This window comes from Rhinatrema bivittatum, chromosome 8 (assembly GCF_901001135.1).
Source record: "Rhinatrema bivittatum chromosome 8, aRhiBiv1.1, whole genome shotgun sequence".
Lineage (NCBI taxonomy): Eukaryota > Metazoa > Chordata > Amphibia > Gymnophiona > Rhinatrematidae > Rhinatrema > Rhinatrema bivittatum.
In genome coordinates this window covers 199,517,945-199,539,356 of record NC_042622.1, presented here as the reverse complement: position 1 = coordinate 199,539,356, position 21,412 = coordinate 199,517,945, and the positions used below count along the sequence as shown (strand labels likewise).

Below are 21,412 nucleotides of genomic sequence, written 5' to 3'. Positions count from 1 at the left end.
CCTAGTTCGCCCATTGGGACGCGCTGGCCCTGTTCACCAAGGGAGAAAAAGATGAAGCCCTCTCTCCCACCTCCGAAAGTCACACAATATTTGCTGCACTTTTAGGGCTCGATTTTCAAAGTGATTTACGCACACTAGCAAGAGGCATTCCTGGTTGGAGGGGGGGGGGGGAGGGGAAGCAGAGCTGGGGCAGGGAATGTATAATTATGTGCATTCTTTCAATTTTTTTAAAGATATGTACATAAATGTGCACGCAGAAAGTTACACCTGCTCAAGAGATGTACACACGGACCCCTGGGACAACCGGAAAAATTTCAAGGCATAAGTCTTTTTTTTTTAATTTAAGCTAAAGGACCCCTCAGACGTTAGCTCTCCGTGAGCTGTTCTAAAATTATTCTCCCCAGTTGTAAATAATTACATATGCTTTGGTCTTTATCTGCCATCATTTACGGTTACTCTAAGTGGAGCAGAATTATCCCACAAGAGTTGAGCAGCTCCACTTGTCACATTCAGCTTAACACCGGGGGAGAGGTGTGTCGCGTGGCACGTGTATGATTTGCGAAAGACTTAAAACGTATAACCAATGCCCTGAAGACGAAACTGAAATTTAATGAAGAATCATCAGGCTTTGCAAGATAAAGGCAGCAAGCATGTAAATATTTTGGTGCAGCTCAAATAGTCCAATTCAAATTTCACAGTAGGTCCCCCAGCACAGACCGTGTTTCACAGATAAGCTGCGTTGGGAGGCATAAGGAACAACCAATCAGTCTTTATTTATGTGCATAAGGCCCATTTATGTGCGTAAAACCCAGTTTTATGTGGGTAAATCCTTTTACGTGTGCAGTTCCTTTGAAAATACACTCCATATGGTTGCATTTTCACATAAATGGACTTTGCACGCATCCTTTTGCAGAAAGAACAAAGCTGGATATTTGAAATGGGGTCTTTCCACCTCAGGGTTTGAACAGGAAATTGGACTGGTCTGGTTTTTTTTATAAAGGTAATTTTTGTAGATCTTGAGGACGATGGTGTGATTTTGAATGGATCATCTAGTTATTTATTAATAATTTTTACATTTTCATTTGTATTTTTAGATGAGATGTGTGCTCTTGCCCTTTGTAAGTTGGTACATATAAAGCTTTTTTTGTGTGATGTGCATGATGTCATTTTGGGGATGGGTCAGTTTGGTGATATAAAAGGCTTCACCGTGAATGACAATGAAAATGATGCTGTCGGTGCCCTTTTTTTTGTCTTGAATGAGGTCTGTTTAATTGTTGTTTGTGTTTCTGTACATAGGGAATTGATATAGTTTGATATGGTTTGGGTTTTTTTTTTTGGTTTTTAGAGATAACATGGGAGGGAGCTGTTGAAGGCGATACTATCCCCGACACCGGCAAGTTTTCCCAGCGGTAAAGTTCCTCTGAAGAAGCCTAGCGTGAAACATGTTGGGTTGAGAAGGTTGCTGCTTGAAGTGTTATATTTGCAGAAGCATGGTGGCTCCTTTTCACATTCAATCATGCATGATTATTGAGAATATGAAAACCTTCAAGAAATATTCTTGAGCCCTCTAAAGATTTATGGGACTTCCAGTGGGACACAACTCCCAGCAGAGTTGTTGATTAACCAGCAGCCATCCTTAAATCAATTATTGACTCTCAGGGGACATGCCATCTTGGTAGAAACTGTGTATAAATGCAGAATTTTTAAATAAAGGATTCATAGCGGTCTTCACAATTTCCACGGCTTACAAAATTCCCTGAAGAAGCTGCATTCCATTGTTATATGCAATTGTACAATAAGAAGGTAACTTTCAAACCGGCGCACGTGTTGTGTGTGTGTCTGTGTGTGTGTGTCGGCCTACGCTCAGGAAGCGGCTATTTTATAACTTGTGTACGTATATGTGCGCATGTTATAAAATAGTCTTGTCGTGTGCACATGTGCGCAAAATTTTAAGTAAGCGCGTGCATGGGTGCGCAAATCCCACTTCTACCACGTAAATCCAGGGAACTGTAAAAGAGGAGCACCCTGATGCCATTCCCAGTTTTACCAGTTCGTCTTCAGTTCGCCCAAGTTAAGAGTGAGGTCCTCCAATCCCCCTTGGGATTTTTGAATTATATATATATATGGTGGTGCATTGCATGGGCATGTCTCAGGGTGTCATGTTATATTAAGAAAAAATGCTTTTTGAGATTTATGTTAGAACCTTTTGCTAACTTTAGTAAAGCTGTTGAAATTGTTGCTCCCTCTTGTTAGATTTTTACTATTGATTTGTTTTAGGAATTGTTTTGTTGTACCTTCTCTTTTGTACCACAAAGGTATGACAGAATTATTACCATTGGTATTGTGCTATAGAGAAAAGCTTATGGGACTTCATAGTGAGGGCTGCAGGCTTTATTTGGTGATTTGCCACATATGACAAGATGTGTGCAAATAGAGAAAAAAATGTCAAACTAGATTTCTCTATTTATTGCTCAGGCAACCAGTGTTAGGACATTAACTGAGCTGAGAAAATCATGAGTTCAATAGGACTGCCACCTCACCCCAGTCCTGGTTTTTCTCCTTTGCATGCATGGAGTTACAGTCCTGATTGCCTTAAGAAACGTAGAACTACTAGTCCCTGCATGCAATAGGGTAAAACCAGGACTGGATCGGCCTGTTCCTTATGACATAAAGCCAGGTGGTAACCCTATATCCAATATACCCTGATTTAAGAGTGAGGTTCATTTCCATCAAGGTGTGTGGAAAAAAACCCAAAACCCAACCTATTTGGAGAAACTTATCCCAAGGGAGAGTTAATTAGGCTGCTCAAACAGCACCACCTACTGGTTAAATCAGAGCACTGCAAGCACTGTAAGGCACAGTCAGAAAAGGGGAGCTTCTCCATTAAATGGCCTGTAAGCAAGTTCCATCTTATATGATGAAAGCTGCACGGCTCTGCCAGGCAGGAGAGAGTGGCAGAGGGGCATGAGGAGGGAGGGAAGGGGTAAGCTGGAGCCTGACATTTTGGGGGAGGGGGAGTCCTGTATCACTGGGGCAGCCCCGCTCCGGTGACATCCTTAGGCCTGTCCATAGCCTGGTCATCAGGAGAGTTGGGCCTGGTGCTTTTATCTTGCTCCTCCTGCCGCCGGTATATGACAAATAATTGGCATCAGAAAAAAAAAATTGTGTTATGCCAGGCAAATCCTTCCTTTGGTTAAACTAAGGATTAAGGAAAATGAAAATGTGAAAACAGATGACTGGAGATGACCTGGAGGAAATCATGTCTTGAGTCAAATATGAGGAGCTTTTTGGCCACAATTACAGCTTGCAGAGAAGCTCTTCTGGAAACCAAATATGGTTTTTGTTTTTTTTAGCAGACTAAAATCCAGAGGGTGTTTAATAATGAATGTGATCAAGGATTTAGTTTCTCCACCTTGTCACCGGCATCCACCTTCTTAATGTCCTTTGAACTGTGATAATTTGATACCTTTTCCACTGCTAAGGAAATAGTGACTGTCTGGATACAGCTACAGTTCCCCAGTTGCTCCATACTCCCCCCCACTTGCTCTATGGGATTAATTTAAACCCCTTGATAAATCTGTAGGTGTTTTATTACTTAACCCAGCCTGACACTCTTGTTTGTTCTTTAAACTCATGTCCATCTTCATTAATTAAGGTTTCAGGAGAAGTGCTTGGAGATTTATTACGCTCTATCATTAATATATCTTCAGTTGAAGTCTCCTGTCCTCTTGGATTAAAGAATGTTTTCATTAACCCTTCCCAGAAAAAGCTTTCTCCAGACGTGAATAAGGTGGCCAACTACAGATCTGAAGCCAACCTTCCTTTTCCCTCAAAATTGGAGGGAAGAGCAGCCTTAAGTTAACGTGTGAGGAAATTATAAAGCCAGCAATGTTTAAACCCTTGCTAGTCTGGTTTCTGGACCAAACTCAGCAATGAGACTGCATTGCCTGGTCTGACAATATGGCATATATTTGGCTCTTGATGAAGGTAAACCCTCTGGAGAAGATTTTAAAAGGTGTGCCCGCGCGTCCATGTGCGCGCACTTCCTGGCGTGCACACATGGCCGCGCATACCCGCACGCAGGATTTTATAATCTGCGTGCGCGGGCGCTGCACACAGGGTAAGAGGCAATTTTATAAGATTGCGTGCGGTGACGCAATCGGGGCCTCCCCGAGTTCCCTCCCAGTCCGCTCCAATTAAGGAGCGGACTGGGAGGGAACTTCCAGACCCCCCCCCCCTACCCATACTCCCTCCCTCTTCCCCGCTCCTCCCCACCCCCTAAGTCCTTCCTCCTACCTTTCCTTTTTTTTTGTTTGTTTGTTGCTTACTACTCCATTGGAGCAGAAGTAACTTGTGCACGCTGGACAACTGCCGGTGCACTCTTCCCTGGCCCAGCGGCAAATGGCCACCGAACCGGCCGCCTCCAGCCCCGCCCCCCCCGGACTGCCCCTTTCTCTGCGTGTAACGGTCACTTCTGCGTGTAACGGTGGTTACGCGCGTGGCCGGACCCCTTTGAAAATGCGCGCGGTGCGTGCAAGGCCCGGCCACACGCTTAACCCCCGTTTTTTTACCCGCGTGGCTGATTTCAAATGTGGCCGTTGTTGTACAAAAACAACCCATTTGGTCGATTTTGGTAAGGGAGCATGTGTGCAAAATCTCAGCTTGGATGAAATCAAGTAGGTTTGAACTGAATCCAGCAAAAAACTGAGATGATGTGGATGAGTAATACAAATGAGGAGACAGCCAGTAGTTATAGCTGTCTATATGGAGTGGTCCTGCCTTTGAAATCGCAAATCAAAATGATTTGGGAATGATTTGGGATCATCACCTTACTTTTGATTCACGTATTTCTTCACTTTGCCATAAAGCATGGTTCAAACTAAGATTAGGCCGTCCACTGAAATCTTTTCTGTTGGATGCCTAATTTAATATTGTAATGCAATCCACTGTTTGGTCTCTGTTGGATTAAAGGGATGTACATGTGCCAAATTTTTGTTTTGATTCATTTTTTTTATTTCAGGGGGAGAAGGGAGTTCCTTTCTTGTTTTTGTTTTTGTTCATTTACATTTTTTTTCAGTTCCGTTCATTTCCCAAACCAAAAATATTAGCTAGTCAACCCCCCTAAAAAAAAAAAAAAACCACCAAACCAAAATAGGCCTCCCTGAGACTCTCCACAACCACTCCTGCCCTGCCAATACAACCCCAGCTAGGTTGAGCTGGGCCCAGCCAAGATCATCATGGGCCTCTCTGACCTCCTCCTGTCCATACAAATCTAGCCCAGGGCTTGGCTCCGTCCTGGTGGGTAGGCCTGAGCCCTTGGCTTGTTTTTGCGGGATGTTGGAAGGCCTCCATTTTATTTTTATTTATTTATTTTTTTCTACACAAAAATTAAAATACCCCCAAATGTTCAAGTATTTTCTGAGAGAGGCGAATTTTGAGAGAGGAAGAGAGAGAAATCTGAGAGGAAGAGAGGATCTGAGGAAGGGCTGGTGTTGCTCAATCTTATGAAAAATGTCACTGGAAAAAATATTTATATTAGATACTGCACCAACAGCTCGTGTAAGATGATTCACGGGTGCTCAATGTCCCTGACCCAAAGAGCATACAATCTAAGTCTCAGCATAAGGGGGTTAGGTGCCTTGCACTCAGTAAGCAGTGGCCAGGCAAGTTAAACCAGGATTTCAGGTTGGCAGTTCTGTACTCTGACCGGTACATCATGGTGCCTGCCCTGTGCACTATAAAGTACACGAGGTACTTTCAGGGTTGTTTAATAATCAATTTTCCCTTTATAAGAAACAAAAGTCTGAAAAAACCCCCCCAAAATAAAAAATCCTCCTTCCCTTTGTGATGTAATGCTTTAGGCCAATGCCAGAATGAGGCCTAGTGAAAAAATGTGTCCTAGATAGCCATAATGATGAGTTCATTTTCCAGCTTGCGGATGTCATCTTTCCCCCCCATAAACCTTGCAAAACTGGCTATTTTAATTAAAAATCTTGAATATTTCACAAACTGAAAAGAGCTATTCAGGAAGCAGAATGTGAGCTCATAAAGTATAATCCAGAGCAACTACTGACAGCCAACAAGTTAAGGCCTGTGCAATTTCTCCTGACACCCAAGAGCTTTGGAAGCATTTCAGATCAGGATTTTGCACAAAAATGAATAATCTAACTGGGGAGCCCAAGGTTGTGTTCATACGCTGCTGATCACAGCAGCTGCCACCCAGGCCGGACCTAAGATTATGGTGACCACAGGCAGGAGACTTGGGTGGGAGATGCTGCCCCTGTAAAGCAGACAGCAGCAGAAGGCAATCCCACTTTTTGGATGCCTTTAGAATTTGACGCCCAAGATTCGTGCCTACATTGCCTATGCTTAAATCTGGCCCTGCCACCCTTGGCAGATTGTACCAGCTCCTGCTGCACAGCTGAATGGCGAGAAGATGAGAACCAGCAATCTTTTTTTTTTGTAGCCTTTTGTAATAAGCTAGCAAAGGACACTCAGGAAATGAATCCTCAGGGAAAGACTGACCAGACGTAAATGAGAATGTATTTGTGTTTAATGACTTGAAACAGAATATAGGATAGGCAACCCTAGACCGGGGAGGGGCACCAACAAATCTGATTTTCAGGATATCCACAATAAATATGTAGGAGGTCTATCTGCATGCACTGCTTCGCTGTATGCAAATATTCATTATGGATAGTCTGAAAACCAGATCTGTTTGTTGTACTCTAGGACCGGGAGTTGCCTTCTCCTGATGTAGCTAGAGGGAAGAAAGAAATCCTCAATAATCTGGTTGGCGGGTGATACAACTGATCACGGCAGATAAAGAGCAATCGGGCCCATCCATGCTGTCTAGTTATAAAGGTGTCTGACAGTACTGGGAGGGAGATGGGACGGTAGAAGAGAAATGAATGCTATACAGATAGGACTTATAGTTAGGGACCTTCCTTTTCAGGTTTCCTTTTTTTTTCCCAGGAATTTATTAGCAAAGAAAAATAGGAAAAAAATCAGCAAAAGAAAATGTCTCTGATTTTTTTCACTGATTTTCTTCTATTTTTGTACCTGATTCACTAAGTGGAGATTTTAAAACATGCCCGCTGATTTTATAGCATGCACGCGCCGGTGCGCGCATGTTATGAAATCGGGTGGCCGCGTGCTCATGTACGCACAAGGGGGGGGGGGTGAACTTTTGCAAATTCCGCCTGGCGATGCAATTGGGTCTTCCCCAGTTCCCTCCCAGTTTGCTCCAATTAAGGAGAGGACCGGGAGGGAACTTCCCTATCCCCCTACCTAAACTCCGTCCCTCTTCCCCTGTCCTCCCCACCCCCTAAACCTTACCAGTCTAGCCTTTTTTTTTTTGTTTCGCAACTTACTTCACGGCTGGAGCTGAAGTAATTTGTGCACGGCGGCCGGCTGCCAGCACACGAGTCATCGGGACGCCCCCCTTTGAAGAGGCCCGGCACTTGTGCGTGCACTGGGGTTTACGCGCTTGGCTGGGCCCCTTTGAAAATTTGCGCAGCACGCGCACAGCCCGGCCATATGCATAAACCCCAGGTTTTATGCACTCAAGCCTTTTAAAATCCGGCCTTAAAGGTTTTTCCCATAGACACAAAACTGGAGAAAAGCCTGAATGAATCTGGCCCTTTGTTTGTTATAATAAACACTGATTCATTCCCAGGAAAATAAAGGCTAAAGAGAAGGTTCCTACTTATTCTGTAGCACTAAACACATCCTGATTGTGAGGGTGACGCCCTCATAAGAAGCCGATCGCTCTCATTACCACATCCTTGACCACCAGCCATTTCCAAGATATCGCTCTTTACTTATTTCCAAACCATTTTATTCACTGCCATGGACCTTAATGCTGCTTCCCTTCCACTTATTGTGAGTTCTTTGTGTATTATGCACAAAGAGACCGTATCCATCCATCCATCCATCTAGGAGGGTCCTGACTCAGGACTCTGGCACAATTGCTAGGAATTGGGACAGTAACAGAATGGTGCACACAAATGGATTTACGCATGCACATCTGTCCGTCTGGACCAACCCGTGTGTGAAGGCAGCTATTCCACTCACCCATGATCCAGAGACCTGGTCAAACAGCAGGAATTCCACATAGAAGATATGTGGATCTTCAGGGTACTCTCAAAGGGAATACGCCTTTCCAAACTTGTCTTTCACTATATTTATTTATTTACAAAATTTATATGCCGCACCATCAACACTGCTGGGTGGTTTACAGCCAAAACATAAAATCCATAATAAAACAATTAAAAACAGTATACTATAAACAGAGAAAAAACCAAAACACAAAACGTGAACTAAACACACAAAAATAGGCTGTCAAAAAGCCAGTGCAAATCTGGTTACATCTTAACTCATTATGTCCCAAATGTTTTAAGAGGCCATCCTCTAAACAGGACACTGGGACATAATGGGTTAACATCTCTGATAACCCCCCACACATACACACACACACACACACACACACACACACACACACACCAGATCTACTAAAAAAGATGAGCTTTTACTACGTTCCTAAACTTACCAAAGCTATCTCAGGTGAAAGCTCACCAGGTGGGTTATTCCACAAAACCGGGCCATCAATACAGGGAAGGCGCTCTCTGTATTCTGATAACTTAATTTGCTTACCCAACAGATTTCTTGAAGCAGACCTCAGTGACCTTACAAGTTGATACAGCTTAGGAACAGAACTGACGCATTTTGGTGCGAGACCCTGAATTGCCTTGAACACAAGTAACAACAGTTTAAATTGTACTCGTCAGCTAACCAGTAGCCAACTGTCCCTCTTGAAAGTCAGGATTTCAGTACTGACTCAGCAGGCTGACAGGCATGAATGGACAGACATGATGTCTGTTTGTCTGTCTATCTGTCTTTTAAAGCTTATGGACGAGTCAATGATTGGTTAGCATGGTGTAGATAAAATTGTCAGAGTGCTCCAGGTATCATGGAGAGGCTGAATCAAGCTTCCAAGAAGAGGTGCAAAAGTAACCACCATGGAACAGAGGTAAGGGGCAGACACGTAGGAGAAACCACGCAGACTAGGTGGGCCAAATGGTCCTTATTCGTTAGGGATGAGTAGGCTCAGCATTTTCATTTTGGTTCGTTTTGGTGAGGATTTTGTTCTGGTTTGTTTCTTTCTGGGGGGGGGGGGGGGGGGGGGGACGGGTTCCGTCTCTTATTTTAGTTTTGGCAACTTGTGTATGAAGTTCAGGATTTGTGCACAACTACCTAACTGTGCATATAGTCCGTAGTTGCGCACACAGACTGGTAGTTATGAGCACAAATTGTCAATCTGCACGCACAACTACCAACCTGCATTATCAGAAATGAAACGCTATTTGGAACAAACCAAAAATGGCCTCCTTCATTGTGTGTAGCACATTCATTTCGAATGAATGGTAGCATCCCGATTACCTGTCAGCATGCTACACTGGGCCAGTCCTGGTTGTGTGCCTCATTGTATCTGCAATCTTGCAGTTCAAATTTCTTTCAGAAAAAGAAAGACTGTACAGTCATAGATGGAATGGGGCAAAAACCAGGACTGGCTCATTTTGTCCAAGTGGGCCTGGCCAACTGGCACCAGATTTTCAGGATTGGCTAATCCAGTCCTCCCAGTTTACCCCATGAAATTCTGGTCTTTCTTTCCTAGTGAAATCAATAGGGATACCTGCACTACAGAGCCATGCAGGCAGTGGGACTAAGCCCAGTAATGTATCAACCTGTCCTAAATACAATGGAGCCAGTTGGGAACCCCTATGTCCAAGATGACCTGAAGTTACCTGACAACCCTATATCTACCAATGACTACTTCATAATCTTATATATTCTGTATTTTTTAAAAGAAATAAAATGAAATTTGGAATTGCTACAATATTTGCACATGGATCCCCAGTTAATTACACAGTGATGACATCATAGCCTACTTAGCTGTAACATGGACTGAACAGCAGAAACCTAATTGCCACAGAAGTCATGTTTTGTTTTGTTTTTTTGTTTTTTTAATGCCAAGTGCTTTTCGGTGAGGTAGACCAGGATCTCACAACCAGGGAACTTGGCTGCCCTCTCCCATCCCTGACCAGATTAACTTATCTCCTAAAGCTTCACTCTTACCTTGCTGGATCAGTCCCAGTTGCTTTGCTTCAAGCTGGCAGGTCAGTTCTAAGAGAGTTAAAAAAAAAAAAAGAAAATATTATTTGAAAAGCCTCATGCTAGGATCTGCCCTGCAAGCACCCCTCCTTTCAGTTAACCAGAATAAAGCACGTAACTGTGCAAAGAGCTGCAGAAAATGCCACAGCTCGCAGGCACAATAACAGGAGCAGATCATAGTAACTGCAAGTGCGAATCGATTCATTGGCTCATCCACCGTAGATTAGATTTTCCTTTTTGTACATTTACTGTATTTCCTGGCCTCTCTTGTGCTTACTCATCGGCTTGACTGTCTCCGTCTCCGTTTGTTTTTGTTTTTTTTTTTTAAATCGTATTTTGGCTCGGGCAGATTTCTCCAGCTCCCTTCACCTTCCACCTCAATCAGAGCTGGGATCTCTTGGGGAATGGTGCCATCAGACTTCATTCGCAGCTACCCTACTTTTGTAATACACTTCTATTAAGGGATTTTCAGAAAATGGGCGAGAAAAATGATTTGTCAGAGAGTATGAACGAGCCATGTAGAAATTGAAATAAATGCACTGAAATCCTTTAATCTATGGTTAATACATCAAGAAACACTAACCAATGGCAAGTTAACATTAACAATTTCTGTTTTCTACTTCTAAACTCTCTTTTTTCCCCCCAGACGTGACTATTGGCATCACATTGTGCCCCAGTCTTACTGAAGTTTTAGCTGGGACTGAATATACAGTAAAGACAATGGATTAAATGATGACTTAATTACAACTGAAAAGCAAAATTTGTTTTTGACCCTGACACTTTGCATGCTCAACACCACGTTTCTGGCTGTGCACTGGAGAATATGGTCTCCTAACCCACCTGGGTACATGCGGCAACCCTTTAATGTTCTGCCTTTGGGACGTTTATACTTACCTAAAGTCCCGGAAAGGAGGTGCACAGCTCTGGTGCTTAGGGGCCACAGACAGATCTGGTTTTCAGGCTATCTACAATGAACACTCATCAGGCTTATTTACCTCCGTTTGATTTCCTTGGATTGGTTTCCTTGGATTGTGAGCCCTCTGGGGATAGGGAAATACCTACAGCACCTGAACGTAATCCGCTTTGAAGTGCCGAAAAGCGTAGTATAAAAATCTAAAGTAAATAAATAAATACCTGGAAAACCAGACCTGTCTGTGGCCCTCCCCGAGGGCCAGGGTGGCGCCCCTCTGCCCAACAAGAACCTCCAAAGCCTCAGCTCACACGTCATAACGTCTGCTGTTTTCTGATGGACTGGAGGTTGATTGTACTTTCAGAGGAATCCTATCAGAGAGGAGTTCGGCGGCAGGGCTGAATATTATACATGTTAGAGAATGATAGGAAAGAAATATTCTCACAGAAAGGATAATGAGCAGATCTAAGGATGCGCGCCCAGCAGGAGCTCACGCCACACCACCACTTGGCCCGTGGACCCAAAATTATGTTAACTCTACTGCCTTCTAGTGACAGCGTGAAGCATATGGCAAATCATTTCATGATGCAGTGCTTCTCAACCAGAGTGCCTGGGCATCGTCCTCCTCCCGGGCTCACGCTGGTTTCTACTGGACAGGGCTCCAAATCTCTTGCTTGCTGTTATGCTCCTTTTTTTGCCGGCGGGGGTGTGAGGGAGGGGGAGCGAGAATTGTGCAAAAATGCGGTCTTGTGCGCCACGAGGAGTGAGCCAACGTGAATGCGTGCCACAAAATAAGAAAAGCTGAGAAGGGCTGCCATAATGCCTTGCAGCTGGGTCTTCCTCAAGCATTGCCCCCTACCAGAGGAATGTAACTAAATTTGCCAGTGGAGGCACCCAAGGGGTTTAATCTGTAAGCCACTTTTGGCTTTTTTATGGAAAGGTGAAGATAAATGTAAATAAATAGGGAAAAACAGTAATATGAAAAAAACTGGCCCCTTTTTCAAATGCTCTCTCCAAGACCAAATGCATTGGCTTAGTAAATCAGGGCATAAAAATATGAAGGGGACATGTAAATAAAATGTGAGGCTGTCTCTCCTGAGATCCGGATGAGGGAGGGGGAGAGGGATTTACCCCAGTTTGGGCCTGCTGTGGGGGTGATGCACTCAGGCCCTGGGTGGGAGGATGATTTGTGCAGTTGTAGGGGCGACCCCTGCTGGCACATGAAAAGTACTGACAGCTTCAGCCTTGGAGGTGAGTTCTCTTTTAACCTTTGCCCAGTAATATTCCTGGGAGCCGCCATATTTGAGAAGAAGACAGGGAGAGGAATGGAAGACAAATGCATAAAAGCCCTCCAGCATAGCTGTCAACTTTCTCTCTTTAGGAGGGAATCTCCTCTTTGGTCATGAAATGGTTACAATATCATCAGGTCACTCTCCTAATTATAAAAGCCCAAGGTCTCAAGGACACCAGAAGATTTTCCAACACTGTTGAGCTGCATTTTAAAATGGTTTCCCACAATGTTCGTGATCCATTTTATTGGTGTTGCTACCCATGCATTTGCCAGAGAATATTCATAGAGCCACGTGAGGCCAGAAACTGAGGCTGTGACAATAAACCCGGGAGATCACTCAGTCCTATTTGGAGCTTAAGAAAACAGATTTTTCTTTAAAGAAACTGGTTATCTCCCCCATCAGTCATTCAGAGAAAAACCCCAAAGAGCTGTCTCATAGCAATTGGCAGTAATCAATACCCCACATGCTCAGCTGCAGACTTTCTGCTGACATTTAGGCTGTTTGTATCCATGTCATTCATCAAAGTCAACAACCTTGGAACAACTGCATGACCTCCATACACACAATCTGTAAGGAAGCTTGATATAAGGGACTCTGCTCTACGGGGGAAGAAACAGGAGTCCATCAAATTCTGTTGCCAAGAGCTGAACGTCCATCCAGCGCATCTGCCCAGGGCGCACTCTCCCACTTGGAGCACTACTTTCACTGCTGCGGCCTACACAGACTCGCCCCGATATGGGAGCTGTACAAAATGTCTGGAGCAGGGTTCTCATATGTTCAGCCCTGAACACTACTACGGCACTCTGGGAACAACCGCCATGATGACTGCTGAATCCTGGGGAGAAGTGGAGAGGAGAGGTTGGGAGGCAGATGGCTTCTTCACCTGCTCCTGCTCTCTTTCGGGCACCTGTGGCTAGAAAAGCCACCTCATCCAGGTCAATCTGAAGATACTGATCCAGTTCTAGATTATGAAATGGGGCGAAACTAGGAGTGGATCGGTGTGTGTGGAGAAGGGGGGGGGGGGGGGGGGAGGGGGCAACCATACCTGTAAGAGACCCATGCAAGACTGTGCACCTAATGGCATTAACATAAAATTTCTTGCTATGGGGAGTCTGAACTTCTCAAGTTGAGCCATAAGAGCATAATGTTACACTTGCTGGCTGTGGAGCCCCGCGGCCGGCTTCACTCACCCGACGCCACGTCACCGTGACCAGATCAGTCCCAGACTCCTTCGCAGCAGCGGGCAGCCGCCGCTGACACCGCCCTTCATCTTCGCGGTCCGGAGCCGCCAGCTACGCTGCCGACCTCCTGTCCCTGCCGGCGTCCTCCCAGGCGTGCGTGTCTCTCTGCTTTATTTAAAGGACCCACGCCGGGAAATTCCCTGCAGCCCTCACTGATGACATCATTGCCCAGGAACTACTTAAGGTGGGCTCCTGCCTTCAGCCCTTGCCTTGGCAACAGGTCTGCTGCTTCGGAGCGCAAGTTGCTGAGTTTCTGCCCTTCCTTCTTTCATCCCTTCGACTGATCTTGGCTTGACACTGGACTGGACATCGACCCTCGCTTCTCGCCGCCTGCCTTGACCTCTGCCTGGCTCCGACTGACTTTGAGTATCGCTGCTGGCCCCTGACCTCGGCCTGAGTTCCTGCTTTGCTTCTTCTCCGTACCCCTGGCTGTTCATCCACTGACTCTTCGGCATGCTGCCTGCTACGCTTCAGTTACCTGGACTTCCACCTCTGCAGAGGCCACACCTAAGTCCAGCCAGCCCCAGCACCCGAGAGCTCAACCTAAGGGGAACGTGGGCTGGTAGTGGTGAAACTCCAGCTGGGCCTCTGCTTCTACCTGCCTCACCTACTGACGGTGGGGACCTGTGGGGCTCCTCCCCACAGGTAGCGTCAACTCCCCCTTGGACCAAGGGTTCACCAGCAGAACACATAAACTGTCATGAGGGCTTGTTAAGCTATTGTTTATCAGGCTCTGACTAGCTGCACATCTGGTTTATGAACAGAACCAGGATCCTATAGCAGAATTTACATCATGGACAGGGAAAGTAAACATGGAAGCCAAATCTTGAGTAGGCGGATGGACATGTGTGATGTGTTTGTGAGTCCATGAGGGGCAGAATAAGAGTAAGGCACCATGACCACACTTTAACTAAGCTGCTGCTACCAATTATAATTTTTTTTTGGTCAAGCTATTTCCTTTTGTTCCTTTCTGCTGCCAGCTCAGTCGGAACCAGGGCTGAGATCCAGTACCGTGAGCCTTCATTCTCAACTGCCGGTATCCCTGCATTATAACCAGGGCCAGGCGGTCACCTAGAGTGCTAAAATTATGGAGGGGGGGTGTGTATGTGTGGAAAAATTCCCTCCTGTGTGAGGCATAGAGGGGTGTCGTGCCAGATCTAATACTGCCGAAGAAGGGAACACAGCGCTGGAGCCACGTCCGCTGCTAGGAGGGATCACTGAGCTTGAACTGATGCCAGCAGGTAAGTTGGAGGAGGGGGTGCATGAGTGAAGGTTCGCCTAGGGTGTCAAATACTCTGCACCAGCCCTGATCATAGTGACAGTCCTCAGCCAGGGGCCAAGCATCAGGGCTCCTTCTGGAACTCGGCAATCGTGGGCCTTAAATCTGGCCACTAGGTTTTGCCACTGCATGACATTTGGGACTCCCTCTGCACAGGGCCTGTCAACGCTGACACGAGGCTGAAAGGCACTGGAGTAACATTAAGAAACACTTTTTTTTTTTTCACAGAAAGGAGGATGGATGCGTGGAACAGCCTCTCACCTCAGTGAAGAAGAGGAGCCCTAGGGCCGCGTGGCAGTTTCCAACCTGCCGCGCGGTGAAGAAGAGGAAGAGTCTTAGGGCCCTGCAGCAGTTTCCAACCTGCCCCATGGCGAAAAGTTGCAGAGGTGCAAGGTCAGAATGAGCTGTAGGACCACGTGCTGGGCAGCCAAAAGGAAAAAACAAGCCACCAGGCAGCTCCTAACCTGCCCCGTGCTGAAGAAGTGGAGGGCCAGGGCTGCTGGGAGAGGCCTTGGTTCTACAGTGTATGAGCATGTGTGTGTATGTGTGTGTGTGTGTGTGTGTGACTGAGCATAAGTGGAGTGTGTGTGGGTGCCTGAGCATGTATGTGCGTGTTTGTCTGAGCATGTGTGTGTGTGTCTGAGCATGTATGTGCGTGTTTGTGTGTCTGAGCATGTGTGTGTGTGTGTGTGTATGGGTGTCTGAGCATAAGTGGAGTGTGTGGGTGTCTGAGCATGTATGTGTGTGTTTGTGTGTCTGAGCATAAGTGGACTGTGTGTGTGTGTGGGTGTCTGAGCATGTATGTGCGTGTTTGTGTGTCTGAGTATGTATGTGTGTGTGTGTGTGTCTGAGCATAAGTGGAGTGTGTGGGTTCCTGAGCATGTATGTGCGTGTTTGTGTGTCTTAGCATGTGTGTGTGTGTGTGTCTGAGCATAAGTGGAGTGTGTGGGTGCCCGAGCATGTATGTGCATGTTTGTGTGTCTGAGTATGTATGTGTGTGTGTGTCTCTGAGCATAAGTGGAGTGTGTGCGTGTCTGAGCATGCATGTGCGTGTTTGTGTGTCTGAGCTTGTGTGTGTGTGTCTGAATATAAGTGGAGTGTGTGGGTGCCTGAGCATACATGTGTGTGTGTGGGAGTCTGAGCATAAGTGGAGTGTGTGTGTATGTCTGAGCATAAGTGGAGTGTGTTGGGAGTTTTGCAGAAGCGGAGTGTGTGTAGGTATCTGAGCATGTGCATATAAGAGGAAGCATGTGTGTGTGAAAGAGGGAGAATGTGACTGTGTGTGTGTGTGTGTGAGAGAGAACACTGAGACAGATGCAAGCTCTAGGGATGATGAAATAAGATGTCTAAATAGTAGTACATTTTGAGCAGTAAAGTCTTTATATCAGGAAATGTTGAAGTATTGAAGCATAGGGTGTTCTCTTTGTCTGTATCGCTCCATGGTGAGACCGCACCTTGAATACTGTGTACAATTCTGGTCGCCGCATCTCAAAAAAGATATAATTGCGATGGAGAAGGTACAGAGAAGGGCTACCAAAATGATAAGGGGAATGGAACAACTCCCCTATGAAGAAAGACTAAAAAGGTTAGGACTTTTCAGCTTGGAGAAGAGACGACTGAGGGGGGATATGATAGAGGTGTTTAAAATCATGAGAGGTCTAGAACGGGAGATGTGAATCGGTTATTTACTCTTTCGGATAGTAGAAAGACTAGGGGGCACTCCATGAAGTTAGCATGGGGCACATTTAAAACTAATCGGAGAAAGTTCTTTTTTACTCAACGCACAATTAAACTCTGGAATTTGTTGCCAGCGAATGTGGTTAGTGCAGTTAGTATAGCTGTGTTTAAAAAAGGATTGGATAAGTTCTTGGAGGAGAAGTCCATTACCTGCTATTAAGTTCACTTAGAGAATAGCCACTGCCATTAGCAATGGTTACATGGAATGGACTTAGTTTTTGGGTACTTGCCAGGTTCTTATGGCCTGGATTGGCCACTGTTGGAAACAGGATGCTGGGCTTGATGGACCCTTGGTCTGACCCAGTATGGCATTTTCTTATGTTCTGTGTCTGAGCATGTGTGCATTTGTGAGTGACTGTGTGTGTCTGAGCATGTATATGGGAGAAAGAGAGGGATCTTGTGTATGTAAGAGGGAACATGTGTGTGTGTGAACATGTATATGTAAGAGGGCGGTTCTGTGAGCATGTATGTGAGTGAGAGAGAGGAAGCATGTGCAAAGGAACATGTGCGTGTATGAGGGAGAGGGCTTATTGCATGCGAAAAGCCCTGTTAATGCATGTGATTGCACCATATCAATGGGTCCAGAGCCTTGGGGAGGAAGAGAGAGAGAGAGAGAGAGAGAGAGAGAGAGAGAGAGAGAGAGAGAGAGAGAGAGAGCACCTGGCCATAATATCATGGCCCATAGGCAGGTATTTGTATCCCTATGGTAGGGCCACCTAGTAACTCGAGGTGAGGTTTAGGTATTAGTGTAAGGGGTTAGGGGCCACTTTGACATTCTACGTGATACCTACGAGCAGAACAGTGGTCTCTTGTGAAGATTTGATGACCTTCGGAGTGAGGAAACTCACTCCAAGATGAGATTTGTGCAGTGTTCTTTCAACCTAATAGTTTTAATTTTTGGATGCTGTTTGATATGTCTGCTGTTTGTAATTATTTTATTGGTGTTTGAGAAATTTAAAACAAATTGAATTTTTATTTATTGGATCTTCCATTCACCAGCTGTTTGGAAATCTTCTTTTTATTAGTTTGTTTATACTATTATGATTAATGTATTTATTCTATTTCTTGATTTTCATGTTTAATGGCTGAGGATTGGTGATTTCTGTTTTTCCATTGTTGCATTGCATAGAGTCTGACTTCTTGTGGTTTTCCTATTCAGTTTTTGCCTGCATGTTTCTATTTATATTTTATGGTTTCTTTTTCCTGGATTTGGTGAGGGTAGGCTGTGTGATGTGGAGGGGTATCCTGCTAGTGTGTAGGAATCTATAATTTCTTGTTTCTTCTATTTTCCTAATAGGAGGTGTATTGGTGTTTTAGGGCCTGATGTAGGGTTGTTACTTTTTTAAGTGCTGGCAGTTAGTGCTGTTTTGGTGTGGGAGGTTTTTTATATTGTAATTGTAATTTACTCATGGCTTTCTGAGGGTCAAACCCACACCTAACACGCATTACAATAGCCCTAAAGCCTTATGGTTCGAAGTGGGGGGGGGGGTTTTGTAGGATTTTCTGGTTGGCACCAAAGAAATGCATGCAAATACTTATAATATTTTTTTACCCTCGGAAGACTGTCCTTTGAATATTCTTTTTCATGCAAAATCTGTTATAAATGCATAATTTTTAACTGTGTACGTGGAGAGAGCAGGAGGCAGGGGTGCAAGGGTATGAGATTTGGCTAGGGCACCTAATACTCTTGCACCAGCAATGGGCACCAGGGGAGGGGGCAGGGCCGGCGGAAGCACTAGGCGAACTAGGCGATCGCCTAGGGCGCTGAGCATTAGGGGGCGCGGAGCCGCTGATGGCCAATGGCCGCCGGTGGACGTCATCCCAATAGCGGCTGAGCGGTGAACTACTGCTATGCTGTGTGCCGAATACACACAGCAAGAAGATCGGCGGGGCCGTGGTGGAGCTCAAGTCACCACGGCCAGAAGAACACAATCGCTCTAAACATGCTGGTGCTCCAGCTCCTTCCTGCCCGCGCGGCCCCGGAAGAAAAATGTTGCCGGAGCCGCGCGGGCAGGAAGGAGGAGGTGCATCAGCCAATGCAGGAGCTTCTCCTCCTTTCTGCCCGCGCGGCCCCGGAAGAAAAATGTTGCCGGAGCCGCGCGGGCAGGAAGGAGGAGGTGCATCAGCCAATGCAGGAGCTTCTCCTCCCTCCTGCCCGCGCGGCCCCGGAAGAAAAATGTTGCCGGAGCCGCGCGGGCAGGAAGGAGGAGGATCATCAGCCAATGCAGGAGCTTCTCCTCCTTCCTGCCCGCGCGGCCCCGGAAGAAAAATGTTGCCGGAGCCGCGCGGGCAGGAAAGAGGAAGAGCATCAGCCGCGTACAGAAGAGGAGCAGCGCGGCTCGAGAAGTCCGGGGCCGCTGCAGAGCCCATCCTGCAGCGGCCGTGAAGAGGAGGCCCAGAGGTGAGAGAGAGACTGAGGGTTTGTACAGTGTGTATGTGTGCGTGTATGAGATGAGTTGAGAGACTGTGTGTGGGAGTGAGGACCTGAATGTTTGCAGAGACAGCATGTGAGAGCCTCTGTGTGTGTGTGAGAGAGACAGCATGTGACAGTGAGAGCCTGTGCTTGAGCAAGACAGCATGTGGGAGTGAGAGAGAGCCTGTGTGCCAGAGTCAGACAGCATGTGCCAGTGAGAGACTGTGTGTATGAATGATTGTATGAGAGAGAGCATGTGACAATGAGAGCCTGTGCTTGAGCAAGACAGCATGTGGGAGTGAGAGAGAGCCTGTGTGCCAGAGTCAGACAGCATGTGCAAGAGAGAGATGGTGTATACATGATTGTATGAGAGAGAGCAAGTGAGAGTGAGTGCCTGTGTATGTGTGTGTGTGTGAGAGAGAGAAAGCATGTGAGAATGAGAACCTGACTGTGTGTTTGAGGGAAGAAGACAGATGGAGAGAAAAGAAATATGTTATAAAAGGAATTGGCAAAAAAATAAGAAAGGGAAGGTGGAAAAAAAAAAAGCCTGTGACCAACTGATTAGAAAACTAAGATCAGACAGCAAATGTAAAAAAAAATAAATTATTTTTTACTGATTGGAACATGTAATCTTTGGGAATGTGCAAGAGTAGCACTTTCTCTATGCGGATCTCACAATGTACCATGAGGCCTGCACAGAGGAGGCAGCAGAATGGGCTTCAGTGCCAATAGTAGCAATCAGCACCTCCGCAATAGCCATACAGCAACAGTGACAGTGGCAGCAGAGGAATGAGAGAGGCTCTGAGGTTGCTGGCAAAAGAAAGAGAGGGGGGTCTCTGCCTTTAGTGTGTGCATGTGTATGAATGGGAGTTTGCCTGGCGGTGTATGTGTGTGAATGCATGGGTGCCTGCCTGAGGGTGTGTCTGTGTATGAGAATGAATGGGTGTCTTCCTGGGGTTTGTATGTGTGAGAATAGATGCCTGCCTGTTTGTGCTGTATGTGTGTGTGTGTGTGAGAATAAATTGGTGCCTGCCTGGGGGTCTGGGTGTGAGAATGAATGTGTGCATGCCTGGGGGATGGGGAGGGAGTGGTGTGAAAATGAATGGGAGCCCGCCTGGGGGTCAGTGTGAGAATGACTGGGAGCTTGCCTGTGTGTGTGTGTGTGTGTTTGTGTGAGAACGATTGGAAGCTTGCCTGGGAGTGTGTGTTTGTGTGTATGTGAGGGAGCCAGTGAGAGCATGAGTGTGTATGAGAAAATCCAGGGGAGTAAGAGTTTGTGGGGGGGGGGGTGTGTGGAGGGGGAGAGAGTGCCTTAGAGCCTGAGTGTGTCAGTGTCTGTGAGAGCGAGAGGTTATGGTTGGGTATAAGAGCATGAATGTGTATGTATGTGACAGTGTATGTGTGAGAGAGAATGGACATGTGAGTATGTGTGAGAGAGAGAGGATAACCTCAATCAAGAGCTCCCATGTATGGACAGCAGGGGCTTTTTAAAATCCTTATTAGTTTTAATTATTGTGTGTTATTTGATATATATGCTGTTTTGAAATATTTTATTGGTTTTAGGAAATTGTAAAAAATGTATATGATTTTAATTAATAGAAATTCTATTTATCAGTAGTTTTAAAATATTATTTTATTAGTATGGTTTTACTATTATAACTGATGCTTTATGCTTCTTGATTTTATTTGTTTTATGAAGAATGGTGGTTCTGTTTTTCCATTGTTAATACACAGAGTCTGGCTTCTTGGGGTTTCCATTTCAGTTTTTTCTAATTTGTGCTCCTTTATTTTGTATTCTGTATTTGGTGAGGGTCTGTCTCTGCTCTGTGTGTGTGACCATGATGAGAGATTCTGCTAGCATAGGGATCTATAGCAATCGGGTTTGTTTTGTTTCCTCAGTAGGTGGAGTATTGGTATTCTAGGACCCAGTGTAATATTTACCCTTGCTTATTCACAGGTAGGGTTATTGTTGTTTGAGTCCTTGGTGTTATTACTGTTATGTTATGATGGGATTGCAGTATAGATTTTGAGTGTCTTTTTTGTGGTGTTTTGTGTTAGTTCACAATGTGCCTGGCAGTGGAAGCTGTTTGTGCTGCTGTTACTGTGAAGTGACACCAGAATTTGAAAATATCTTTCAGTATGATGAGCTGTAAGGGAAACATCCAAGCTCCATTGTTTGGGGGAATTTCAGTGGATGCACAGAGTTACAGAACTGGAGGTACAGGATTTATATTGACATTCTGTTCCTTCCTATATATTCCTGACTTCACTCTCATAGCCACATAGAATCAGTTGACTGAGGCTATCAACATAATTTTATAGTGTGAAACTGGCCAGCTTTTTAAAATAACGCAGAGGACCCTTTGG

The 21,412-nt window shown here is 45.5% G+C and overlaps 1 protein-coding gene across 1 annotated transcript in view; it reads right to left on the bottom strand.

Annotated features, from left to right (window-relative positions):
* CCDC92B (coiled-coil domain containing 92B) overlaps positions 1-21,412 on the bottom strand; it is a 72,179-nt gene that overhangs the window by 8,013 nt on the left and 42,754 nt on the right. The window contains exon 3 of the mRNA XM_029613968.1: positions 10,138-10,185. Within this exon, the coding sequence (XP_029469828.1) occupies positions 10,138-10,185 (48 nt within the window). The remainder of the gene's footprint in view (positions 1-10,137; positions 10,186-21,412) is intronic.